We start from the raw sequence: 27,978 nt of genomic DNA, 5'->3' as shown, positions 1-27,978 counted from the left end.
TTTCGGTATTATTTATTCAGTATTATTTATTCTTGGATAGAGTGCGTTGTTTTTCCGCGTGCGTAACCAGTTGAGAATCCACAGGTAAACCTTTACGTCGACGGACTGCATCTATATATTTTTTAGCTCTGTTCTCGCTATCTGCTTTGTCACCAAAGTGTAGGTACTCCTCGTCCGTGGAAGGCGTCCAATAAGGATCTTGCTCGATAACCTATTATTAAAAAAAAAAAAATAAAAAAAAAGAACAACCTATTATATCAAAATTGCAATGTAAAGCACCGAAATAGTTTTGTTTCTTAACGAGATACATGTATGTATACATGTTATTTTACGTTATAGATTGTTATTTAACGCGATGAGTAACGTGTATGGTGTTAAGACAAGCGAAAGTATGCTGCTGCAATTAGAACGCTGTACTTTAAGGCATACAAAATTTGTTCACTAAATAACGTGTTTAACATGTTAATTAATTACACTAAATTAATTAATTACAATAGATCCCAAGATTTCTATCAAATGGTAAAACAACAGCAACGCGAAGTAATCGAATAAAACTTTAAATTATTTGCATTTATTTATCAGCATATTGTTTGTGAAATAACTAGAAGAACAATATAAATAAACAAATGAATGCGTGTTTACGAGAGGAAAGAGAGGATCATTTTGATTCGTTGGGATAATTACTAATTGATTAACCATGATATAACTTTATAACCTATCAGATCATATATATATATATATGTATATAACTGATCAGATGGATTTCCATCATCAGTAATAATTGAACGACGCGAATGGAATAACGCGACGAAGAAACACGGGAAAACATCGAGATATTGTCTACGTGTTCTCTTTATATGGAAAAACTTGCCTCCCAATGACTGAAAACCAGTTGAGGACTAGCCAGCCCGGATGTCTGTGTTCGCAGTTCTCTGGCAAGTTGAAAGCTCTCTGGCACAGGTAAAGTCGCAAGTACGCGAAACTGTCCACCGAATCCGAGAGCACTTTCCGCGGCAATTACACGGCCTTGTCTCTTTCCAAATGCCGCATACAGTTTTCCTGAAACAAAATCAAACCAATTAAGAGCTACGCATGTATTATAGAATTCATTCGCAGGGAATAATTTAGTTCGTTAGTTTGTGGCGAGAGAAAATGTTCTGGGTATACAGATTTGATAGGCGTGAAAAAGGTTTAGATCGATAGCAATCGAAAAGCATTACTACCGAGAAACTTGATGGTCATTCGTTTAAAATTTGATTTTCGATTTTTCTGCCAGATTATTTCGATTTATAGGAAAATGGAATATGGCGGCGAGTCATTGATAATGGTGTTATTTACTGAAAGGATCTTCTTTCTGCTTTTATGGGAATAAAAGTGGTTGATAAGGAAAGGAAAATGATAAATGAGAAAGATGGTTACGTCGATGGATACCGTTCCATCGCTAGAATCGTGTGATTTCTTTTTCTCTTGGTCGATCGACATTCTTCCCTAGGACGGTGAAGACGTAGTTGCACTGCATTAAAAGTCGCAGCAAGGAGCATAGTTTCCGGTCGTAGGTTGCGGCACCTGCACTCACCTGCCCTCTTCCATCCTTCTTTCATCGCCGGTACATGCAAGAATCTGGCGTATCTCCCCCTTTTTTTACCTACTCGCGTAACGTTACGATCTCACCGTATACACATGCATGGACACCAATACGCTGCGTTCTCTCTCTCTCTCTCTTTCTCTCTCACTCACTCACTCACTCGCTCACTCTACCATGCCGCAATCTCACTGTTGAGAGTCGAGAGTTTCACCTCTAACTATACCGTCCAACTCTACGATTCCCCTCTGCGACTTTTATCTCGATGCTCTACTCTTTCAGTCCCACCTTGCTCTCAAACTCCTCGCCGAATCGTAACCGAGTCTCGTTCCCCTCTTCGATAGCAAGAATTCATTCATGCCACGTACAGTGGTTCTCCGAACGAAGAGAGCGAACTTGTTGAAACGTTACGATGAATATTGTTGCTCGTTAAATATGAAATCTACGCGAAATAAAACGTTGTCTTAAAAATCTAACGTGTATCGTCTACGCCTTAAAAGATTATAAGGACATAAAATCATAGCGATTGAACAAACTACACAAAGACTATAGTGCAAAACATTCAGATTTAGCTTTCAGTAGATACGAGGTTATCACGTAGCGTGTAATTTATTTTCTGTAATTCACTCGTTAAGATTATACGTTACGAGTAAATAATATTTATAATAAATAAATCTGTTGTGAAATATATGTAAAATTTAAGGGAATAAGATAAAAATAAAGTAGGCACGATACGAGACGAGACAAGATAAAATCGGATCAAATCGGATCAAATCGGATCGGATCGGATCGGATCGGATCGGATCGGATCGAAGCGGAGCGAATTGGATCTCATTTCTATCTGTTTTCACAAATAAGAGGAGAGTAAGACTAACGCAATGCAGGTGGATAGAGGAAGAAGAAGAAGAAGAAGGAGAAGAATAAAGAGCAGTAGAAGAAAAGAAAAAAGGTACGAGTGAATGGATTGCGGCGTCGATCAATGAAACAGCGATTCTCAAACTCACGATCGGAACTTTGGAAAATCCTGTTACGATTCAGCGTATCATCTGTTGTTTTCAAGTAATATAGCGACAGGCCATTAACGTAACCGCGGTCTTTTAATTACGAGACAAGAAGATTTGCTGGAAAGAAATATCCAACTGACGGAAAATTCAGGTGTACACCAAGGATACGCAATCCGTTTTAAACATAGAGGCGTATCGGCTGTCTCTTTCTTATTGTGCAATGAGAAATTTGGTTGGCGAGTGTAGATATCTTGGCGTGGCAAACCGCGTAACGAAATATTTAGGAAAAAGAGAGATACTTGATGGACGCAGGTGCAGAGTATCGAAAGGAGGCTATAACAGCGAAGAAAAGCGAAAAGAACGAAAAGCGAAACGGTCGAAATATAGCGGCGAAGTCAAAGTAGGTAGAAAACTTTTGCCATTTAACAGGCCAGTTCGAGTATTTGAACATTATCATCTTTAGAATATTATTGTACGTATGATCGCGTGGATCGCGTGGATCGCGTGGATCGCGTGGATCGCTTGGATCGCGCGAACCACCGCCTACAGACTATACGTGTGTAAAAGTACCTACTTGCCTAGGTAGGTAGGTAAGCTGCACCGATTATCTGTTTCGCGTCACCTCTTCCCTTCAATATTTCCACGTACAACACAGACTATTTTCTTTTTATTTTTTGGCGTTTACATCGTGTTCGAAATTTTGATATAAACGGTTTTCCAAGAATTACCTAATTTTATCGGGTTACTTGCATTTCCGAGACTTTCCAAACGGCTCCAGGATACAATATACTCTTACTTATTTGATAATCGATTATAGCTTATTTCGATTGGCTAACTAGACCCAAATCATTTAAATTTCACCATTTTTCCACAGCTAGATAATCTTTCTCTTCTTTTAAGAAAAATCTGTCGTTTCTAGGTACTTGGAAATATGAGAAATAAGAACAAGGACTTGAAAAAATACGCGTTGACAGTTTTTCACCTATTTACATATTTACGTGGATGTGCGATTGAGAATCCTTCTTGTACGAATCGAAGATACGTCGCGTAAGATGAGTAGCTAATGTATAGACATTGAAAGCCACTTTTCTTCTTTGATATTCACCTACCTGACGGCCAAACATCAACGGAAGTAAGGGAAAGCATAATAAAATACCCGAATCATTACGAAAGAGATCCTAATACGTCGAATTGAACAATGGATGAAAAATTCAAAAGAAAATGTCATAAAAATATAAACGTGTAACGGAATAGATGATAGGTAGATACCGGTAAAAGAAAATAATAAGATAAGAAGGGGAGAAGTAAACGTGACTAAAAATAACAATCGATATATAGATTTAAAAAAGAAGAGAAGAATTAAAAAACCAATCAAAGATAAAGAGACGAAAAGGATACAAACGAGGAGCATAAATTCGGACAGAATGAAGCAGATATAAAATAAAAATATAATATAAGAGGAAAGGAAACTAGAGAGCAAAACAGAAAATGTCTAATTGTAAGTAAGGATACAAGGAAAGAAGGGAGCCGGTGAAATGGAGCGAAGTGGAGCAAAGTGGAGCGGAGCGGAGTGGAGCGAAGTGGAGTGGAGCGGAGTGGAGTGGAGTGGAGCGGAGTGGAGTGGAGTGGAGTGGAGTGGAGCGGAGTGGAGTGGAGCGGAGTGGAGTGGAGTGGAGTGGAATGGAGTGGAATGGAGTAGATTGGACTAGAGGGAAGCAGTGTGGCGGAGGAACGAAAAGAGGGGAATAGAGTGGATTGGAGTAGTTTGGAGTAGAGTGGAGTGGAGTGGAGTGGAATGGAGTGGCGCGGAGAAGAGTAGAATGGAGTGGGGTAGAGTGGAGTGGAATGGAATGGAGTGGAAAAAGAAGAGCAGAGAAGGGGGACTCATTCATGTTTTGCCTCTAGCTGTTACAAGTCCAGTCGAACGAATAGTATACGCTTGTGCAGCACGAATGTTGCGAGCCGTTTAACCTCGGACTAAATCGAATCGCATTGCAAAACGTAAATCACGTCAACAACGCAAGCCGCAAGACGCAAGACGTAGGAAGCAAGACGTAGGACGCAAGACGTAGGACGCAAGACGTAGGACGCACGACGTAGGATGCAAGACGTAGGACATAGGACGTAGGACGTAGGACGTAGGACATAGAACGTAGGACGTAGGACGTAGGACGTAGGACGTAGGACGTAGGACGTATGATAAAGAAGATAGAACGTGGAGAACGCAAGGACACAAAAAATACAGTGCGAGATAGAGCGTGTGTAGCGATCGAGTAGAACGTAATTGTTTCGGAGAGCGTGCAACGTCAGCCACGTTGCTGTTCACTGCCGGTGAATGTGTTTTCTCATTGAGTGCGATAACACCAAGAACCGGAAGAATTCAGTTTCACGTTCGAAAGAACGAGTTAGATCGGAAGCTCTGTTTGGATTCGTTGGATGGGCGACCGCGATGCAACCTTTGCAAAGTGTTCCGACTTTTCTAAAGTGATGTTTAGTTTTTGATCGTTATAAGAGCGAACGTATCGAACGATTTCGTTCTTCTATGGATTTTACTGTTACGTTATGTATCCAGCATCGATAAACCAAGTCGACAAGTACATATATTGACTAATTTGTGCGATCAAGTTCCGTAAACAAGACAACAACATCCGTAAGAAACAAGTTGAAAGTTGTAGAAAGAATCAACGATATCCTTGTATTTCTTACCTTTGAAAGCATCATTAAATTCTACGATATTCGGTATCTAGAGTATCGTTAGGTTTATTGGGAAGGCGTAAGAAAGGACGAGGAGAGTCAACTAGTCGTTCGATAGACGGTAGATAGTGGTCGAATGGATAGTACTGTTTGCATCGATGGACGATGGAGAAGGAATAATACTTGCGACGAACAGCAGTGTTGCTACTAATATAGCTGCCAGTGATATATGAACGCGTATGTAAATTTACGCGCATATGCTGTTATGCTGTTCCTCGTGTCCGAATGTATTGCGTCGTTAATGCTGTTATCTTGATTTCTTATTTTCGATTCTATTCGATAATCGGCAACTGCATTGTTTACATCGTGGTCCGGATATTCGTTGGATGATCGGTGGTCGTCGCGAGAGGCAGGAAGGATCGCGCGCGCGCGAAAGGATGGCCGATTTGATCTGTTTCTTGCTAGCAATGTTCGGGCAATTGCTCGTTCGCGAGAGCAAGGGTAGTCTCCTTGGCGTAGAGCTCGATGAAACTGGTGAAAAATTTCTCAACGAGTATTTGTCTCTCGATGATGGCAAGCATCTCGCCGAGTTACAGGAGTTTGAAGATACAGCGATCGAACTCGATTTGATCGATCAGAAAAAGAAACATCGACCGATGTTACATCAGCAGCCGAGGGTGCTCTACCAAATCGGGGTAAGTTGTCGTCGTAAATTATCGAATCACGACGTTGTACGTATCGAGAGATAGACGTTGCATCGATTCCAATCGATACTCCTTGTCGTCCCTTTCATCCGTTGTCTGTTACGAGTTATTACATCGCTACCGCGTAACCGTCGTTGACGTCTTTGTTCGTTTCGTTTGTCGGACATGTTACTCTTGATAAGCCGCGCAATCGCTCGACTAATTGTTTTGAAATCAGTGGCAACACGGTAATTACTACGATACGTGCAACATCTATGGTATCCGTAACACAGAAACGATGCGTAAACGTTTACGCACGATAACGAGAAATATTTGTCATCCAATTCGTTTCATCACCGATACCGAGATATCGAAATATTTTATTATATATATTACTATTATAAATATTCTATTTCTGTTTATCGTTGCTCAATGTTGATGGATTAATAATAGCTTTTGAAAGATGAAAATACAAAGACAAAAATACGTCAGCTGGAGATTTTAGCATTTAAAGTAATCTTATTTACTCTGTACTGGTTCTTCCAGTATTCCGTTATTCTCGTCTTCTCGTCATCCTGCGATATAAACTAATAACGACAGAAATTTCTATACCTGGTTAAGCGAATAGCGAAGGAAACGAACAACCATATATAAAATTTCATAGAAGCGATGCAAGGCGATAGGCAAGGATGTTGTAAGCGGCATCTTCCGATCGATCGCTTCGTCTACTCTTTGCGTCATTTGCTCTAACGTATGCCGATACATACCCGAACGCATATGTCCGTACGTGTACGCGTATATATGGAAGCGCGCGAGCGCAAGCATACGCACACGCGTGCCCGCCGCGTGGGACTACAACTATAGCTCGAGAACCAGGTGTCATTTTCACTGCGGCTATGAGAGAAGCGAGAGACGCGTGAGAATTTCCGGATGGAACGCACAGCCTTTCCGGTCTCCCTATTATCCCATTTTAGTTTGCAGCCACCGAAGGTTTTAATACGTACGATCTTCTGGGAACGTTGAGACGAAGAAGCAAGGTGGGGTGAACAGGGAGGAGGGGGGGGGGCAGAAGGAAGAGAAGGGAATATGGGAGAACGGAAGGGACTCGCAACTCACAATCGGTAACGAGAAGGTACGAGGAGTGGGAAAAGTGAAGGATCATTTTAAAGGGGACTTGGTTGGCCGATATATTATTATTATTATTATTATTATTATTATTATTATTATTATACCAACGATCGATCGATCTCGTATCTAGCATCGTTATCGTAGAAATTCGAAATAGAAAGACGACAAATTCAAAATAGAAGAAACAGCTTCGATGTCTTTTAATATTCCTTCGGCTGTTTGATTCTTGTTATTATCGTCGAAGCAAAGAGAAACGAAAATTCAAAATTTAATCATCGTGTTTCGCTATCCTCGATCTTATATTTAAATGCGACGATGCTTTCAAGCATAAAGGCTCGAGAGGAAAAGAGCAAACGGGGCGGGGGGAGGGGGGAGGAGCGGCAGAGAGCGAGAGAGAGAGTGGGTGGGTGAGTGGGGGGAGGAGGCAGAGGGCAGAGAGAAGAAAGAGGGACAGAAAGCAGAAGCGCAGACTGGCAAAGGTCTAACAATAAGAAAGGGTATTTGAGAAGAAGTTTAACTTAGGTGCTCGAGCAGCACGTAGATTGCAAACGACGAGTCGACAGGACGTACGTGATTGCCTCATTCAGCGGATTGACCGACGCAGTTTGAATAGCGTAGTTAGACCAGATGTCTATTCTTCGACAGAGAGGGGAGACACATACCTCTTGACCATGTTACACAGAACTTCCTTTGCTCGATCGTTTTCTCTCTTTTGCGCACGTGCTCGTATATTCCTCTATCACTCGACACAATCCCCTCTATTTTCTTCGATTCACTTTTGATTCCAGTTAAAACAACCACCGGATCGTGTAATTAGCTCGATCGATTTACCAATGTTTCGACTAATACAAGCACGTGGAACGTAACGATACGATAGAAAGGCACGTTATTCGTTGTATTTCGATAGTTTCGATGCGCGTATGTATGTTCAAGTACCTATACAGAGGAGAAATTAAACTTTTAAGGCATTTTTTTTTTTTGAAAAGTTCGCAGCGTATCCGTTTGTATAAATGTTTATGACAAAGAAGGGAAGCAATTTTAAACTGTATCTCGAGGTGAACTTAACCGCCTTAAATCTAAACGAGTAACGTAGATTTCTAATCTTTTGAAATAGCAACGAGTTAAACGCGATACGATTAACCGATTACGATCGATCCATCAAATCGTGGAGCGAACGGTTTAACCTGATACCAAATAGATAGATAGGTAAATAGTTGGAACGATTTCTTGATCATAACACAGTTATACGACTAAGCAGCGTACCCGTGATTTAGCGTTTAATCTTTATCGACCGATCGATCGTCTACCGACGAATAAAACGAACAGGGAGAAACGTTAAATTATAATTATTAGGCAAAGTATCGGGAATAATATTTCCGATTCTTTATCCCTATACAGTGTAGGATATACGGTATACGGTATACGGTATACGGTACACGGTATACGGTATAGGCCATACGCGACGCGTTTCCTTGCGAAGCGGGGTCAAGCTGAGAACGGTACGCAGCGACCGTGATCCGCTATCGATCGTGCTGTTGCTTTTATTAGTGTTCGTTTCAAAGGACTAACGGATCTCGGTGTTGTTTTTCGTTCGTTCGGTCGAATAACTCCTACCGTTCGAGGACTAGTGCTTAAAATCGAGCGTAAAGAGTAGGGTGAACGACCAATTGGACATAAAGCAATTGGACCGAATTATTTCTTTGTTGGCAAAGTGCATGCTATACGTATACGTAAACGTACGATAAAGTGGAATGACAAGAGATCGTATCTTTTTACTTTTCACTTTTCACGATCGAGCAAGCTGGCGATCAAGGGTGAGTGATAATATGCGCGATTTAAAAAATTTAAAGAGGATAACTTTCGAACGGGTAGGCTAGATTCGCAAAGTGAAAGAGGAAAAGGGGAAGAAAGAGTAGAAGATCGGGCGAACTAACCGCGAACAAAGAATGGCATGCACGTCGAACGGACAGAGGGCAGACAAGGGTGAAAAGAAACGTGTTTGTTAATTTTGATTTTTCAGGACAGCGAAGACGAATTGCCCGAGTGTTTGGACCGAAGCGAAGTTTGTAGCAAGGTGGATTTATACGGATCGCCGTGGGTCGAGAGACAATGTCGTTGCCCGGATGGTCGTACCTGCCCTAGCAGTTTGCACGGAGACGACGGACACACGATAGTCGATAAAACACGGCAGTACAAGCTTTGCGAGCCGGTGAAACGTCTGCCCATCTGTCGTTACTTCAAGTTAGTCGCGATCGTCCGTCTAATCGAGAGTATATATCAAGTAGCGGAACGATCAAACGTACCGATTCGCGAATGTTTTACGTGTCCGCTAGAGTTATTACGCGCGTGTTGTGCACAAGATGGCCGTTTTCTGTTTACAGAGACGTCACCTGGACTTTAGCTCCTGGAGGGGGCCCAGCGAACGCGACGGTTCAGCGAGTTTATTGCCGATGTCGGCCAGGCAGCGTACCTTATCTAGTTCGAAGGCAGGCTTACAGGTCTGCGGAGGGAAGCCCAGGTTTTATATACGCATTCGCCTGTTCTCCGCAAAGCGTAAGTTTTCGCCTTTACTTGTATGTCCGCGACCGCATTCTCGCTCGCTAATATATCTGTACCATGTATTCGATTATGTACGTGGAATCATTGGAATCATCGTTGCGTGTGTCGAAAGGTTGAGAGTGATACTCGCGGAGCGAATCGTAGGAAAGGTGAAAGGCGAGCAACCGAGTCGATCGTTACGAATAAAATTGATATTTCAGAGACTACGTTGTCAGCACAAGGAGCCTTGCCGACTGTTCACCGTACGTAAGAGACGGAGCTCGCAACTCGAAGAGGTAAATGCATCGCCTCTTTGCCAGTGTCCAAAAGGTCATCGATGTCCAAGGAGACACACCGATCCAGGATCGCTGCCAGCAAGATCTTACTCCGGTATCTTGGAGATTAAAACGTACAGCGGATACTGCGTACCTTCGCAATCGCATCATTCCGAAGCGGTTTATAACGTGTGACTAGCAGCAGTTTCAAAGGTGGTGTCGCGCTAACCAGCATTTCCACTCGCTTGTATTACGAAATAAGGGAAAAGTTGAATTTGTGATATACGCGGCCGTATGTGCATAGTCGAATTCAAAAACTTTCAAAGCGTTCTCTAGACTCTAATGAGCACGAACAGAAGCCGATCTTTGCTTCGAGGCACCGATAAAACTATTACTAGGTAAAATTGCTAGTGGTCGCCTCGACTGATTTCCGTTCGTTCGGAGTTTTAAATGTAAGTTTACCGTCCATTCGTAGAAACCTATGAAACGTATTAAAAACTGAAACATGTAACACGTACTAGTAGTAGTAGTAGTACTAGTAATAGAAGTAGTAGCAGTACTAGTAGTAGTAGCAGCAGCAGCAGCAGCAGCAGCAGCAGCAGCAGCAGCAGCAGCAGCAGCAGCAGCAGCAGTAGCAGTAGCAGTAGCAGTGGCAGTAGCAGTAATTCTCCCCGCGTGCGTTGTACATCCAACTATCACGTTTCAGTAATTTCGATTTGTTTCGTTTCGGAGATCGATGGGGAATAAAATATATTAAAACTGATAAATATTAGATAAAATTGGTATTCGGTGTCGATAGCAAATGTTCGTTATACATATTTGTATCGAATTGTATAGGATCGTACGTAACGTATATACCTGCATACGTATACATATACTCGAACTAAACGCGTTACTTTTAATGCTTTTACGAACGATGTTATCTGTGAAAAAATTGTATTTCGTATTATTATACTTGTATTATCACGTAATAACGCTTTTGTAAATATTTAATTATTAACAAAAATTGAAATAAACAAATTGCATTATCATCGACATTACCAGCACCATCGGTACCGTTATCATCGCTACTGTATCTTAGTATTGTTTATTTTTACTTGTTATTTATATCGATAACTGTTATTATCCTAACCGATTTTACTATTTATATTTTACTATTTTACTATTACCGTTACTACTACCGTTATTGTTATTCTAATTACCGTAGTAACAGCGATTACTAATTGGTAATTGATAATTAGCAAGTATCTTTACCATCGCACTAGCCGACACCCAACGCGCCTAAAACCCGATACGTCGGTCGATAGAGATGAAACGAAACGCCGTTGGATGCAAATTACGTTTCAACATTCGAATCGAAGAAAAGTTAATCTGAAAAATTAACGAGCAGCGGATACGAAAAAAATTGTACGTATCCGAAACAGTACTAGTAGTAGTAATAACAATGATAAGAAGAATTCGTAACAATGAATATGAATTCTTCCCTTTCCTCTTTTTTTTTCCTTTCGTTTCAGTCATTTTTTTCGGTCGTTTCAATGGAAATAACGACCGACCATTTCTATGGTCGATAAACTAGATGTTTGGCACGTAAGAGTTAATCGCGCTTCAACGTGTAACGCTAGATGGCGAAAGTTTTAAAACTCATTGTCAGCACTGTACTAACGTTTTCCGTACGCAACGTTTATCGTTAAGGATTCTGGATTGGAATCAAGTAGAAATGCCTTCAGAGTTATTACGTGTTTCAAGAGCTCCGTCGTTGTTATATTTTTGACTCAAAATTGATCTTCTTCTTCGAAACTATATTTCTTCTCTACGTATGTCAATCGAATCGCTATGACTACGAATCGATTATGCGTGCAGCTACGCGATGCGTAATAATTTAGCGTGAAATAATTTAGCATTAATACGATACAGGTTAATAAATCTTATCGACCGGATTGATAAAGTTGTTTCGTTGTAACGCCACAGGCACGCGTGTACGTACGCGCGTAGGTAAATATACGAACGTTTAGCCTGGGGCCAGATACGTAAATACATGGCGAACCAACCCGATACGTTGGGCGAGTGGAACGCTCGAGCGTAATGGCCAAGTTTAATTAGAACGTCGGATACGATGACACGGAAATAGAATCGACTATATCGGAGAAATCCGAACACCGAGATAGACCGGTGGTCGAATTTGTCGATCGGGCAATATGTACGTACGCCTTGGAGATGCAAGGCTAGTGGAGCCTGGTTCGGATACATGGCCAGATACAGTTTTGGTAGCGTTAGAATTAGCGAAGCAGCGAGCAAAGCCGAATTTACCTATGCTGTTTCAGCGCGTACGATCGCTACGACGAACGACTCGTGGAAAAATGTCGCTTTCGTCCTAGTTGGTAAAATCGTGCGCGGTAATCCTGCAAAGAGAAGAGGGTAAATTCGGCTTTAGTTGCTACTTAACCAAAGCTTTACTGGCCGTGTCTAAACCAACGTTAAGCGTATCTATGCGAGAAAACAGGATCACGGCAGGCTACGAATCTATCGTTCGATGATCTGGTTTTGGAACGATGCACCGATAAAGTTAACCAGCAACTAGGTGGTTGCCGATGAGAACCAGAATGATTTCATGCTCGATATATTTTTCTGGTATTGGATGGAACGCGTGAAAAGTAGCGGTACCGTTGCTATCGATGCTCCGATTTGCTTGCGTTTTCGCTTTTTTCGAGTAACGTTGGCGGGCATGCGAGCATGCGATCAACTTTGCTCGCGTACATTCCCAATACTAGCAGTTTACCGTCGATGACAACTAATTTCATCGATTCGTGCAATTCGTAATAACAAATAGCCGTTCGTAACGTAAAATGGCTGGCATTCACGCGACGCACGCAGAAACCAAGCTTTTCTCTTTCCAAGCGATCGGATATGTGATGCGAGTTTGACATGTCCGGTGGACATTACGAGTAAACGGACGATCGGAATAAAGGAAATTTTTAAAAGATTGCCGTTCGGCGAACGCCGCGTCGTCGAACAACGTGATCGAAGGACGGCTGTCAGTTATTACAAGTTTCTTCGATTCGAATTTCGACGCATCGATCGCCAAAGTTGTTAATAGATTTCTTTGCCAATTTATCGACTAACGTAGCGTAAACGATATGCCCAGGGGTATAGGAGAGACGCGGATGCGGGGAAAAAAGGAGAATGGAAAGGAAGAAGAAGAGAAACAGAGTATCGCGTAAATTTCCTTCTAACCAAGTTCCGGTAGATTCGTTTCATCGAGCCATCGGATTTTCACGTTGTCGCGGATATTTTGTAATATTTTGTTGTAACGATTCGCGATTCTCGGTTGTCCGTTTTGGCATACTCTGTTCGCGAGAACGAAAACCGTGTATACGTCGGTACGCTGTGAGTATTCAGCGGATAGGTAGTGTGTAGGTAGATGCGTCGATGGAGGAGCAAAGGAAGGTAGAGGATTGGCGGAGATGCAGCTTAGAATTCCACGCATAGTCGAGGGGTCTCTGGTTGGTTGGTAAGTGGGACTAGCCGGCACTCATAGGCAGCGTGTCTCCTACGAGGCTCACAGTCTTATTCGGAACTCTGAAACGCGTCCAAGCGCGCTGTACTCTTACTTGTCCGAACAAGTTTTCTCGCTCGCACGTTCTTTCTCCCCCGAAATTCGGTGAAATTAATTCGAAACACGCATTCGATCATGCGTAAAAATTTCAGCAACACCGTCGTTTGATTCTGTCTGTTTGACTCTACCGAGGGTGGGAGGGAGAGGGGGAGAGAGAGAGAGAGAGAGAGGGGGAGGGAGACACGTTGCGTCGAATCGAACGAGAATCGATCGAGATCCGTTCGCCACTCTTTCACCAGGATCCGGTATAACGTTCGTATCGCGGATATCTTCGAATATTTCTCAGGAAGAAAGATCGTCGCTGTTCTAACGCTGTTATTACGGATCAAGCTGCGAAGAATCGAAATCACCAAGACTAGATCGAGGTTGGGCTGGGGGTCGGGGTCGAGGTCGAGACCCAGATCAACATCAAGATCTTGGTCGAAATCGAGGTCGTGCTTGGATGTCGAGGGTGAGTTCAGGGATATTTATCCCTGATATTCGATCGTTACCGTACCGTGATTACGCGTGTTCCACTCGGTTAGCCATTTTCTCGCGACTACTACGATCGCGAGATCGTAACGACAGAATGCGATCATCCGTGGAAAATACGAATATTTGATTTTCGTTTGTTGGATTTTCGTGGATGGAGGAGAAAGGAAACGAGATGGCGTACAATCTCGATCGAAAAAGTACGCGTTTGACGAGTCGAAAGTAACCTTTTCGAGATGCAGTCCTGAATTCTCGCCAATATTTCTCTCCCTTTGTATTCCACGTGTAATTATCGTTAAAAACATTTTATCAGGAAGAGAATGTATGAGATATATATATATATATGTATGAGAATATATGTCAATAGACACGCTTCGTTGTATTTGCAAAAACGAACAATTTGGTTTGCGAGGAATTTGCGATTTACGATTTCGACCGGTCTGCGACGCGTATCGTTCGTCACGTGTGTCGTGTGTCGTGTGCCGCGAGTGGCGAATCGCGAGAGAACAACCAACGAGATTATCCGTAATATCGTGAAAACAATAATTTTTTACTTTTATCGTACAAATATGACTTTGTTTAAACGTATCGTTAATTTTATCGTTAACCGAAGCTGGCCAATTAAAGGTAAATCGTATCTACGTGCAAGTGCTCTAACGCGAGTCCCATCGAATAAGATAGATTGGAAGGTAGACGATCGAGCGATCATATTTGAGCGATCAGATTTTTACAACGTAGAGAAACAATCGAGACAGAGGCCAAGCTTTCCAACCATTTAATTGAATTTAGGTCGCGGTACGAGCCGTGATAGTGTCTTGAAATTTACACAAGGAAAAATATCACCGTCTTAAGCGTGTTGCTTAATGCGTTTCAAAAAAAATGGGAAATGGGAAATGGAAGATGGAAAATGAAAAATGAAAGATCGTAAACGAACGAGGCGGCTCGTGTAAATAACGGTTTGGGTCGTACGTCGTAGAAAGTATGTACCTATATACAGGGTAGGTCAGGCAATTGGCACTGGTTGGCAATATCTAAAATTTGATAAGAGACAGGGAGAAAGAGATAGGAGAAACCGTCGAGTTTTTGACTTTGCTTTCTCTGCAAGTGCCGCGATGCACCTTTTCTTTCGACTGGAATTGCATTTTTTCTCTTTTATTCGTATCAACTCTTTTTCCTACGTTTACGAAACGCGTAACATCGACATGTACGCACACGCACACGCACACGCACACGGCATATTTCGATAAAAGTTTCCAAAGAAGTTTCGCTCGGAAGACGACGGTATAAAGCGGTGGCTGGTTAAAATTGGTTTTTCGAAGGCGCCGCTCGCTTATAACGATCGTTTTAATAACGATATAGCGAGTTTTCGCGCGGAACGTTTCGATGAGTCGATGGGAATGAATAGACGTAAATAGATGGGAAAGAGCACGTTTGTATTTTTCGAGCGCATCGTTACACTTGCAAAGAAAGCGAAGCGATAGGAAAACAGATACCATACAGTTACCGTAGATACTTTCCTATCTCTCGGCGAATTGGCAATCGCGCGACGCACCCTCTATACGTAATATACCATATTATTATATACATAATATATTAAATAGCTATGTTAGCCGCCTGATTGAATTTTAGCGGTTGTTGCATGCCGCGGCCTTGAGCACGCAAAGAAAGATAACGGCTCGCGAGAAACGTAACAGACGCTAACCTGATTTCACCGCATCCGCGTGGTGAATCGTATCGAGCTATAATTACCCACCGCGACACCCCGTAGCCACGCGTTTTAGCTGCTAACGGCGATGCAACGGCTAACCGGATCGTCAACTTGATTTCATAAACGACAAAGCCTGATTCCCATAAATAATAAATAACACGTATTAACGTAACGTATTTATGCACGTATTTGCCTACATACGCTTACATATTTGCCGCGTTTCGACCCGCGTTGGAATCCAACGATTTTAAAGATAAAAAACGTGACGAAAGGACGAAAGCAGGAGAAAAATTTGCCTACCAGAGAAAAACAACAGAGGGAGGAAATGCATAACGTTGCGTTGCGTTTCCTCTGTATATTCCCTTGCCACCGATACACCTAAATCTACCGAGGAGAATACCGATGTACGTAAATCCACCGAGGAAAATACCGATGTACGTAAATCCACCGAGAAAAATACCGATGTACGTAAATCTACCGAGAAAAATACCGATGTACGTAAATCTACCGAGAAAAATACCACCGATACACGTAAATCTACCGAGAAAGATACCGTTAAGGGAGCTTCGACTTTCTCTCCGTACGTTTGTCATCTTCCTTCTTCTTCGTACTTTTCTCACTTTCTTCCCTTCTACCACGCTCTTTCCAACGTTTTGTTCTTTCCGCTTAAGAAGACGAGCCGGCGTTCTCACCGCACCGTGAAAGCTAGGCGAGAAGCGTGAGAAATGGGAATATCTGGTTTTTTTTTAATTTGCATCTCTGATTCGCGCAGTCGTTAATCCCGTCGTAACGATGAAACGCCAACGCCATAGGAAATAGAGGTGGCAAATTTCGCCGCTTGCCGATTAACTCGATCGGTATACGGTTATCGAGTAATTGAACGAGTGTACTTGTTTGCCGTAGCGAGAGAGATAGATAAATAGATGGATAGATAGATAAATAGACAAAAAGAGAGAGAGAGAGAGAGAGAGAGAGAGAGACGACGCATCGCGTTTATTGCTAATCGCGATCTCTTTATTTTTAGGAGACAGCAGAAGAAAATCACGAAAGAGAATCGCTTTCTTTGACTTTTCTATCGATTCGATCGACATCGGAGACACCGAAACGAAATGAAGCCGATTCAAGGTGCGATATGGTTGCTTCCATTGGCGGTTGGATGTATAGCTTTGCCGGCGCAATTACAAGTAAATTCGAGGAATGCGAGCAAGACGAAGCAAAATAAGACGGCGTCGTTGCATTTGAGGGAGGGCGGGTCTAACGATTCGGCAATTATGCCGAACGGTAGTAGGAACATCGATGAGAACAGCATCGACGTTAACGTTACCGGTAACAACGACGTGGACAGCGCTATCCTATCGAAACCGCTTCCTCTCGGAATTTCTGCCACTATCGAGAGCAACGCGGTGCTCGCATCGTCCTTACCGTCATCGCCGTCAACCACGTCGGCATCGACATCGACATCGACATCGACATCGATATCTACATCCACTTGGACGGATCATCCTCTCGCAGGAATGACAGAGTTGTCCCCAACGAGTGGTTCTTCGTCGCCGCCAATTAGCAAAACGGAATTTAGTTCAGCGACGACGAGCAACCGCGGAACGACCACGAGCACGAGAATCGCGTTAAATACCGGCGCTTCTAATACAAGTTTGAGCGTGTTTCCTACCGAAGCTTCTTCGAGAACCATCGCTACCAATCGAGATACGGCTGCCTTGCTATCTTCCTCGAAAAAGTCCACCACGAACTCGAACGAATTAATTACCACACCTGCTACGGCTTGGTCGAAGGAGACGCGAGAATCACCCGGAAAAATTCGCCCTCAAATTAAGCTGACGACAAACTACGCTAATCTGTCCGAGGTAAGTAAACGCCGCTTTCTGACAAACTAACGAAGATAACGAGAGAGAACGCGTCTTCCTTTGTTAAGGAACATTGGAAAACCTAAAAGGACTAAGCTAGAACGAAAAGGGATTAACTAGGTTTGATTTTGCGATGGTTCTGATGCGGGAAATGCCGTGAAAATAGGTAAATACGGTATCGGTAGAGTAGGCTGAAATATTTCAGTATCGCGGCACACGAGTTCCATGCTTCGTATTCGCAACTAGAAAACCAGCAACCAGCTGTAAGATATATAGAGCTGCTGGTGTTATTCTCCAGTTTTCGTGCAATCCGAACTTGGCGAGCGAAAAGCTGATACGCATTAGAGAGGCGACGAAGGATATACGATATACGAGATACTTTGGCGAGATTAATCGAAGCAGCCGAAATCGAGAATCGAGAATTAATCGTGGTGTAGAAACGTGAAAGAAAACGTTTCAAATCAGCCGTATTACTTGCTTACTTGCCTATTTGCTTCGTATACTTTTAAACGCAACAGATTGTGTCCGCGGAGCGTTTCACGTGCAAAGTATAACTGTTTAAGCTACGTATATACATAACTATGTTAGTACCGTAAGTACGCTGCTATAAAGCGGTTAGGTTGCACGGTTAAAGATGCGTTCCAGCTAAATCGTGCATACGCTCGGCTTGATAAAAATAAGCCGTGTTTCGTACGATCCGGCATAACAATGCGATCGGCCGAACGATACGGGTACGATGGTATCTCTCGGTTTGCTAATACACCGGCTTACGCGGTCCGTATTAAGTAAAAGCTAGAATTTTGATCTAGAATCGAGAAAACTAGAATTGAGATGACAGTTGGATTACCATAATAAAGATCGGTAAAAACGCTGTGACGCGCACACTGAAACAACGATACCACGTAGTAATGGAGAACATGGGAAAATTATACTTTTCGCAATTTCGCCTGGTTACAAGGTCGGAAACGTAAAAAAGGGTTCGTCTCGTGTTGAACTTTTCACGACTTACTATTACCGAACGTCGGCAAGGCTTGAACGCAAACTTACCGCACGGTGCTTAACGCATTAACAAAGAGAGAAAGAGAGAGAGAGAGATAAAGCGTTATTTGTTGGAAAGAAACGGTCGATAAATAGTAAAGTGGACGAGAAATTTCTTTCTTTTCCGCCTATTTCCTTCTTCCTTCCGAGAATTACCACGCTATTTTACAGCAATTTCCATGATTTCGCTGCGTTTCTTCTATCACTTTTTCCCTACTATCCTCTATCCCTTCTCGTCTCGATGCATCGCCTTGATCGACGATGATGCATCCGGTAATTATTTTAATAGGCGTCGCTTCACTCGGCAAACGATTACCTATGAAACTCGTTTACATCCCACGAATTACAGTTACCGATAGATATCCGACACGATGCAAAGGTCGGATCGGATGCAAAACGGTTTCTGTTTGTCGCGTTTTACCTATAAGAAGGAGATAGAAGTGCAACCGACGCGGAATTCCGGTATAACCGAAGGTATTAACGACCGTCTACTTGCGAGTCTGTTGTATGTTGTATGTTCGCGTGGATACACGTGCGTGTAGTCGATAAGAAGGGCTCGGTTTGTTAACGCAAACATCGTCCAAGCGCTAGAGGTAACACGCTAAAGTCGTGTAGTACGAAGTAAGTAGCGCGGTGTAACGAAACGATATCCATCGTGAATACAACGACAATTTCCGTTTCACCGTACAAAGAGCGACGCGTAGCTAAGTAGTAAATGTTGAATCGTTTGAAACGTGCTTCTCCTTCTTCTTAATTTCTTTCGCGTTTTTCCTTTTATCTCTCTTTCCTAAATGGTAAATGGCGTTGAGGAAAGAGGAACGAGTTGCGAGAGGGGAGAATCCATTTTGCTTTTAATCGCGAAGCTCGATCGTCTTTCGTTGAAAATTCGTTGCGCGTAATGGCAATAAAATAATCGATGGCAACGATATATAAGGAAAAGAAAAGAAAGGTAACTAAGATATATACGATAAATTAGCGACAAACGTATATGATTAAGGTAAAGGATCGATGCGAGAAAGCGAAATAAAATGTGAAAAATGAAAGAAAAGGAAACGTTAGGCGTATTACGTAGAACGTGAAACGTGGAACGTGGAACGTATGAACGTAGGAAGAAAAAGGAGGCGCGTCGCGCGTTAACGTTAATGCGAATTTTGATCGTAGTATCGTAAGGCAGGTATAGTAGGTTGAAAGGGTTCTATGTATAGCCTGTACCATAGGTTACAAGTCTACCAGTCTACCGTGTTTCGAGTTGTTCAACTCGAATATTCGCTGAATCGAGCACCGTCCAAGTTTTTTTTACTAAATTGTCACGCGAATCGTATTGCTCGTTTTAGCATTTGAAAAGGAGGGCGAGTGTTCATGACCGTGACGCGCTAGTGGATCGGCCGATGTTAATATCGGTAGTGGAACGTGACGGTAGCAAAAGAAGCAGAAAACATTGAAAAGGAAAAGAGCAAGAAGAGGTTAGATAAATGCGGAGAATCGAATGGCGTTACTACACTGGTCGCTGAATGTTACGCGTTAGGTTCGCGCGATCTTGCGCCCGGATACTTAGCGGATACTTAGGTACGCGAAGCGTTTCTATCGATCTGGCTGTAATCATCGAACGAGAACGATCGTGACACGATAGCGGTAGGATCGAACGAACGATTAAACTTTGTCGATACGGCGAATAAAATATAGAACGAATATAGAATATAGAATAAATATAGAATGTAGACTAGAGCAACGGAAACTTTGATCAACAGGATTACGATTAGCGCATCGATTACGAAAGTATACCGTGCCAGCGACAGTAGCACAAGGAAAATGTCAACTATCGATCGTACGACCGATCGGTGGACAGGGCAGCACTGGCTGATCGAACGTAACCGTGAAAATACGATTATGGTTCTCGTTTGGTATGCGCACTCCGAATGTTTGATTTTCTACGGCTAGAACGGAACTTTTTTGAAAGAAAAAATAGCTATCGGAACGGCTGTTTATTCGTAACGTAAAACCAATTATTCGAAGCGCGTTGAAGAGATTGTTCGAAGTTGGCAAATAGAAAATCGACGTTGAAATCGGCACGGGCACTGACTCTGACTCGGTGTTGCTGCAATTGTATAGGTAGCCGTAGTAATATTATCGTGTTATTCCTAATGGAACCGGCAAGTTTGTGGTTCACGAGAACCACCGAGAATCACGATCGTGGATTCACGACTCGGCAAAATTAGATTTCGTTTCTTTCATTTTCTTATTTAACCGCCGCGTTCCACGTTCTTAGCGTAGTCGCGTCGTTTCCTTCCATTTTCTTCTCCTCTTGCTCCTTTTACGCGTTTGCGCGATTGTTACACTCTAAACACGCGATTAACGCTAGGTATTTGCAAAGTTAAAAGTACTCGAACAACGAGTGTTAGCACGCGACGTGTGCATAGAGTAGGGCGATAGAGCGTGCACAGAGTAGCGATACGAAGAGTAAGCGAAAGAAGGCGCGAATGAAAGAAGCAGGAATAAAAGCGCTGGTTATTTGGTCGATTTGCAGACAGGAGTACGACTACCGGAGGGTGCGAGCGCAGCTCTGGCAAAACCGACCAAGTATCATTACTATCCGCATAATCAGCACATCTACTTGTTGCCAGAATGCGCTGTTCAGCAGGTTTGCAATGCCGTTTACGTTAGACTCAACTTCACCCAGCCTCTGTGCGCTTGTCCAGGAAGATACCGCGACCCTTGCAGCGCCTCTCTCGACAGCGACGATCTCCACACTACGGAGCTGGTCACCGACCCTCGAACCAAGGTTAGTCGCCTTGCCTTCTATCCGCTTTACTAGACCTTTATTCCCGCGCTTGCTACGTGTACCTTCTCTCCAGTCAGATGCTTCTTCGTCTCGTTACGCTTCTCGTTACGCTTAACGTAACGTAACGTGACGTAACGCAACCGAAGAAATCGATTCGATCTTTCGAATCGTATTGTTCGCGTTCGCAAACCTGTCGTATCTTCTAAACACGCTACCTACTTGTCGTCGTAATATATGCAAAAATACGAAAAGTAACCGATTTATCGTCCGACACGTTATAACTTATCCGAACGTATCTATTATGTATCTACAGTTGCTCGTAGTACGCGGTATGTACAATGGTATAATAGTATAATAGTAAAAATGCCACAGCATCGGATCGTTATATCGATTGTAAAACAACAAAATCTCGTTTAGGTGTTTCCATGCGAAAGCAACTAACGATCTCCCGTTACTTGCCTTTCTTTCATAAATTCTATTTATTTGTTACGTAACGTCCATTCTGTTGGGGAATCGCGCACGCACGCGAAAACTATATAGTCTCGATTATATACCTTTTTCCGAACGATTTGTTTTTCCCTTCTTCTTACGTCCTCTGCCCCACCCCCTTCCCTCTCACTCACTCTCTCTCTTTCTTTCCTTTCTTATTAACAACGCGTTAAAAATTCAAAGATCTAAAGAGTATGATAGGTACGATCCGTTACGTTGAATCGAAGCAAATTGTACCGTAGGAACGACGAAAGTCGGCGATACGAGAGAAAAAGAGATCGCGGATCGACGCGACGGCAAAAGCGGTGAGAATGCAAGAAACGACGATCGTTCGCTTTCAGCCAACGTAATAACAATTTTTCTATTCGAGACGAAATTATTCGACGACATCGACCAATTAACGAACGCGCGTATACTTGTACGTATAGACGTACCGTGGAAAGGGATAAACGTGGATGGCAGGCTGATCCAAAGTTACTCGATTTTTTAGGCCCTAACGTTGGTGAAAACGTGCGAACCAGTGGCGGAAATGCGCGAATGTAGAATACCGAGGGACTGGTCTCTTCTCGCGCTACAAAACGTGCGAACGGGAAAGTCTCATTACCTCGTGATATGTCGCTGTCCCGATGCCAACATATTGGGTACGTATGTAAATGCGAAAAGCAGCATAATCAATCGATCACCTAACGTAACCTAATCAGGTTACGTTACAACGGATTGGCACAACTGTTCCATTATTCCTGGACCGTTAATTACATCGTATGTCGTAGAGGGTCCTATGAGTCACGATCAACCAACGTATGCCAGTGTACCAGGAATTCGGGTTTACGGAATGATGTGCGTGCAAGGAAATCGAAAAGGCCGACAACTGCGGTATACCCGCGCTCTTTCAGGTATTTGCTGTTTGAAAATCTCCATAGACGTTTGCACGAATATCGGAACATCGAATGTATCGATCATCCACGATTAACACGATCTTCGTCCGACTATTTATTCCTTGCAGATCGTCTCCAACGAGAAACGGACCAAGATTCTCACAATGACAGGGAAAACACGAACGAACGATTGAACTTTCCATGGTACAAGGTACAACAACTTATGGATATAGCTGTTTGGGACTAGATTCGTTGATTAAACGAACAACTTTCGACGATACGATCAGTGACATTATGCTTAGCGGCGTATCCTTCTCTATTTATTCGTTATAAGCGTCTCTCTCTCTCTCTCTCTCTCTCTGTCTCTGCTTCGCTTCGCCCTCAATTTATTTATCGATTCGTCTGTTTCTTACGTTTATTTATATATATCGTACGTATCTACTAGATGTATATGTATATCTATCCCTATCGAGGCACGTTTGTAACATCGAGTCCGACACCTTGAAACAACGACAAGATCGTGAAGGCTGCGTGTATCGTTGTATCCTTTCGTGGATACGTCTGTTATAATTTGGACCGTTAGATTTGGACACGACGTGATCCTACGTAACGATCGAACGTAATCAGCGTTGAATATTTCGTTTCTAGTATCGTCGTCGCTCAACGTGTCACTCTCTTTCCTTAAATCCTTAAACAAACTCGACTCGAATTTACTTACATCGCTACCTTCTGTATTCCTTCTGTAGTAACAAAAATAGTAGAATAACACCGAACGCCAAACGTATCGTACGACGAGCGGAAAATTACAGGTGGTTGTCCGTTTATCCGATTAGAATGACGAATTAATCGTACGAATACTATCGTCTCCATCTGTGGTGAATCTATGGTGAATCTATGGTGAATCTACGGTGAAACTATGGTAAAATTGGTAAATTATAAATTATAAAAATTTGGTAAAAGGAAAAGGCGACTACAAGTATTTTACTAGCTGTCAAAATTCTTGCGCTCGCAGAATCATTTTATCGTTGATACGATGCGCAATTCTGTGAGATAGACTGGCGAGCATACAAGCATCGATTACAGATTACGCGGTAACAAAAATATCGTAAATCTCGTAGAGAACATGTTGCGAACCAACATCCCCGCCTCTTTCTAAATCCCACGGGAACAAGCGGATCGTGTTAAATCGAAAGATATTATTACGTCGTACTATACGGATCACGATCGCGCGAATCGTACTTCGCGTTGAGAATTCACGTTGAGAAAGAAGTCGTGAAAGAGATCGTGCCGAATTAATTGTTCCGTTTGAAATCATACAGAAACGATACAAATCGAACGATACAAGCCAGATTTTTTGATAGTAAAATGTTCTGTTATTCATTTTTTACCTAATCCCTTGTACGTGTGTGTGTTTGTTTGCGTTTGCGTGTATTTGTGTGTGTCGCCCAACGTGCAATCTGTTTAGGTTTTTTTTAAAAAAATTCTTGTCTCGACGACGCAACGATCGTATATCCGAAAAGTTGAGAAGAGTCGTTGCGACAGATGGTCGAAGCGAACGAAAGACGACAAAGTATTTTACGATACGAAAATTCGACGATATATCCGAATCAACGTAACAACGACACTCGTCTTTCCATTTCATTCGGGCCTACTTCATTCGTACAGGCCACTTATCGTTAAATAAAAACGAAATCGAACTTACCCAGTACGTCCGAATTGACTAGGACGCTGCAGCTATACATCGGAGTAACTAATCGAGGGTGTCTCGAATTGAACGCACGACGGCAAGCTTCCTTGCATGCTGACATCAAATGACCGCCGTCCAAGTGTCCTTGATTCTGGTTGCCATTTTCGCTGATAACACAGATTTCTATTTTTCAAACGATATTCGATTTTATTAGCGTTTAGAAACGTTAGAAACGTTGAAACATAACGACAAAATGAAAATGCAAATGCACGAAAGGCGAGAAAAGAACGGCGCAAGGAAAGAGACGGTACGTAGATAGAATCGAGGACGGATTAAAAACGTAGAAAAGGAAAAGTTGGTAGTATTTGTCTGTGAAACCGATGCGTTGACAAAGTAACGTGTAAACGTAAAGTATATGGTTCGTTCGGGTAATTTAATACGCGATATCGAACTTTATGAAGCGATATACCTTTGTATTGAATCTTCGTTATTAATTTCCCACTTTTTCACGACGAAACAGACGCCCATCATAGGCTCTTCGCAGAGAGGTCCGGCGAGCGTTGCTAGTTGGAAACCATTGACCATGCTGCTCTCGTAACTAGACATGATAGATAATATTAATAACGATAATAACAACAACTTTACGTTTGTTGTTAACATTTTATTTGAATAGATATAGTTAATGTTTATCGATCAGCGTGGAAAGGAAGGAATGAGGGAGGGAGGGACGGGTACCAGTGTACTAGTCTTCGTCGTATCGATGATTACTTACGGAGCACGTGGATCCATAGACTTTGAGTGGCTCTGCCAAAATTTCCTCTGCTTGTAATCGGTTTCGTTCAACAGGATGTTAGGGCCGCAGTTTCGTGGCCCGAACGACCATATTTTGTCTAACGCGTCTTTTTCCCCCGCTTCTCGAAACGCACTGGCCAACTCGCTTCTCAACGATTCTAACGCGCGTTCCTCCCTCTCCGACATCGAGCGTAACGATTCCATTTCACGATCGATCGTAATCCTTTCGATTTCTTTCTCCTCTTTTTCACAACGCGATTTACCATAATGGTGATAGGACGCCTTTATTAAATCGGCGTTCTTTTCCAAAATCTTGGTTACCTTCTCGGGTAAAGGTCTCGCATCGATCTCAAAATAGCACTGTCGATTCGCCGTCCAAGAAGCGAAACTAACGTTTTCGGCCTTCTTCTCGATCGCTTCGTTCACCATATCGACCTTTGGAGGAGGCACGACCGTTTCTCTAAACGATACGATAGGTTCCGACACGTTTACGTCGACTTTCGCGTAACATAACTTTAAATCTTCCAAACATCTCTCCAAATGCACTTCTCCGGCGGTGCTTAATACGATCTCGCCAGTCTCTTGAATGTGAACGATGGCACAGGCATCCGCCTGATTAAGCAATTTTAACCCGTTGATCAACAGTTGCAAATCGTTCGGATGTTTCGGCTCCAGAGCCACTCGCATTATCGGTACACCGAGCGAAGTCAACTCCGAGAAAGATGGACAAGCGACAGTGGTGGAAAGCGTTGCCGTTTTTAATACGTGATCCTCCAAATCGCCGATTCCAAACACGTTACCAGCAAATACTTTGTTGGTCGGTTCTAATTCTCTACCCATTAGAAGGTACAGTTTTCGTATGGTAACTCTTGTCACGTGCTTCGAGCTTTTCAACGCCACGTCCTCGTCTATCGGTACTAACTCGCCTGCTTCTTCCCTCGGTCCTTTCAATATTTCACGCGGATCGTGTTTCGGTCCTAGAACGTACACGACACTTCCTTCTTCCAGACATCCGGAATATATTCGAGCGAACGCTATTAACGTGGTCTGCGAACGTTCATCTTCTTGGCTGATTTCTTCGGAAACTGAAACGATACTTTTCGATCCTCCGCTCCCGTCACTCGGATCGAACTTGCCGGTATTCGCGTTCCGTTGCGCTTCTCCAACCTCCTCCGTCGATCGTTGCTCCTTCGTCATTTTCTCCGCGTGCTTCGTTCGTGCCATTTCCCTTCGCTCGGCCAACTCTTCGGTGGTCAACGGTTTTGGTTTGTTCTCCGGTAACATGTTCCTCTCTACCGGAAACATTTTCGAAACGAATACAACGACGGGTGAACGAGGAGAAGGATCGCAGGCTAAAAACGTCTCTTTCAATCGTTGCGTTTCCTCTGGCAATGTAGAGAAATCGATGTTTCCGCTGAGCAAACGTTCTACCTTTTCCGAAGTTAAATTATGCGGTGCTGGAATTTTGTCGCATACGGCGTCGAGACACGCACGGGCCAGAGGTAGCCATTGAGAACACACCGCCTGTAATTGAGCCTTGGCATCCGTGTGCTTCAAATCCCTGTTTGTCAATTTTATACCCAATCTTTCAGCCATCGACGCTACCTTGTCTTTATCCTTGCGAACGGTTATCGTTTCGTACAGAGCCCAAAGGTTGTCCAATATAAGTTGAACGAACAGAGGCTTCTTCGCTTTCTCTTGAGCTCCTCTCATTATTCTCTTTGTCTTGGTGTTTACGTAATAATCTCCCCAAAGCGTCTTTGATAGAACTTTCTCGCTAAAGCCCAATTTCGCCGAAAATATATTGGCAAATTCTTTAACGGAGAATCCCCAGCCATCCGTAGCGCTGCAAAATAAGACGTTACCTTGCTCCGGAGAGAAATATAAGGTAGAGTCGTCTATCTCTTCCAGTACGGACTGCCAATCCGCTATATTCCTCTCAAACATGCTCTCCACCGTTTCCTTTTTCAACTCCTCCTTTTCTTCCCGCTCCATTACGTCGCTGGCAAATAGCTCTCCCATTACGGCGTTCACCTGTTCTAAAACCTGCGTTAAATGCACGTAAGCATCCAACGGTGACAACTTCATTTCTGTAATTAATCTGTCTATTTTGTTCAATAGTAAAATTGGTTTTAAACCTTCTGTGTAAGAAGTAGACAAGACGCTTCGCGTTTGTGGGCACACACCTTCCACCACGTCGATAACGATAATAGCACCGTCGCATAGTCTCACGGCTGTGGACACTTCGGAAGCAAAGTCCACGTGTCCCGGGGAATCGATTAAATTGATAGCACATTCTTGATGATTATACTTGTGATAAAGAGCTATGCAGCTCGATTTCATCGTAATTCCTCGAAGTTGCTCGTCGGGACGGCTGTCCAAATATCGTAATTTACCCGCAAGTTTATTAGAGATGATTCCATTGCTAGCAACCAGAGAGTCTGCCAAAGTGGTTTTGCCATGATCTACGTGAGCTAATATACAGATGTTTCGTATATTAGCCGGTTCCCTTTGAATTTCTATTAATTTCTCCGCACTGATAAACCGCATTATGCGATTAATTGCGATTCTACGATTATCATTAATTTACAAGCAAGTGTAAATGATACGAACACTTATACGATACTTATATACACACCATAAAAATGATGGCAAACACTATTTCACTTTATTTTCTTTCCACAGTACATAGCGTCCGTTAGACAGAAGGATGTATCGTAGCTTTGTTGACCGTCGTCGTGTTCCACAACATGCCACTCG

At 42.9% G+C, this 27,978-nt stretch overlaps 3 protein-coding genes across 6 annotated transcripts; 2 read left to right on the top strand and 1 right to left on the bottom strand.

Annotated features, from left to right (window-relative positions):
* Positions 1–6: 6 nt before the first annotated feature.
* On the bottom strand, positions 7–27,835 carry LOC132912202 (elongation factor-like GTPase 1). 3 transcript variants are annotated; one of them, XM_060969445.1, is made up of 6 exons: positions 27,357–27,478; positions 25,199–27,264; positions 24,896–25,024; positions 24,442–24,593; positions 872–1,059; positions 7–211 (listed from the first exon to the last, which is right to left on the bottom strand). In XM_060969445.1, exons 2-6 carry the CDS (start codon positions 27,238–27,240, stop codon positions 23–25), a joined length of 2,700 nt encoding a protein of 899 aa, XP_060825428.1. In that variant the 5' UTR covers positions 27,241–27,264; positions 27,357–27,478; the 3' UTR covers positions 7–22. The 3 variants fall into 3 exon arrangements, with proteins under 3 accessions (XP_060825428.1, XP_060825410.1, XP_060825420.1); XM_060969427.1 differs by having other exon boundaries at positions 25,199–27,833; XM_060969437.1 differs by lacking the exons at positions 24,442–24,593; positions 24,896–25,024 and having other exon boundaries at positions 25,199–27,835.
* Positions 5,236–10,935, top strand: LOC132912424 (protein giant-lens). 2 transcript variants are annotated; one of them, XM_060969832.1, is made up of 4 exons: positions 5,236–5,975; positions 9,112–9,390; positions 9,473–9,644; positions 9,851–9,960. In XM_060969832.1, exons 1-4 carry the CDS (start codon positions 5,667–5,669, stop codon positions 9,898–9,900), a joined length of 810 nt encoding a protein of 269 aa, XP_060825815.1. In that variant the 5' UTR covers positions 5,236–5,666; the 3' UTR covers positions 9,901–9,960. The 2 variants fall into 2 exon arrangements, with proteins under 2 accessions (XP_060825815.1, XP_060825806.1); XM_060969823.1 differs by having other exon boundaries at positions 5,243–5,975; positions 9,112–9,332; positions 9,851–10,935.
* On the top strand, positions 13,675–24,206 carry LOC132912388 (uncharacterized). The gene is made up of 6 exons (XM_060969768.1): positions 13,675–13,968; positions 16,721–17,558; positions 21,121–21,375; positions 22,355–22,505; positions 22,635–22,757; positions 22,868–24,206. Exons 2-6 carry the CDS (start codon positions 16,806–16,808, stop codon positions 22,984–22,986), a joined length of 1,401 nt encoding a protein of 466 aa, XP_060825751.1. The 5' UTR covers positions 13,675–13,968; positions 16,721–16,805; the 3' UTR covers positions 22,987–24,206.
* Positions 27,836–27,978: the final 143 nt, after the last annotated feature.

Source organism: Bombus pascuorum, chromosome 1 (assembly GCF_905332965.1).
Source record: "Bombus pascuorum chromosome 1, iyBomPasc1.1, whole genome shotgun sequence".
In the NCBI taxonomy this organism is placed as follows: Eukaryota; Metazoa; Arthropoda; class Insecta; order Hymenoptera; family Apidae; genus Bombus; species Bombus pascuorum.
Note: the sequence above shows the minus strand (reverse complement) of the source record. Positions and strands in the feature narration are given on the sequence as shown.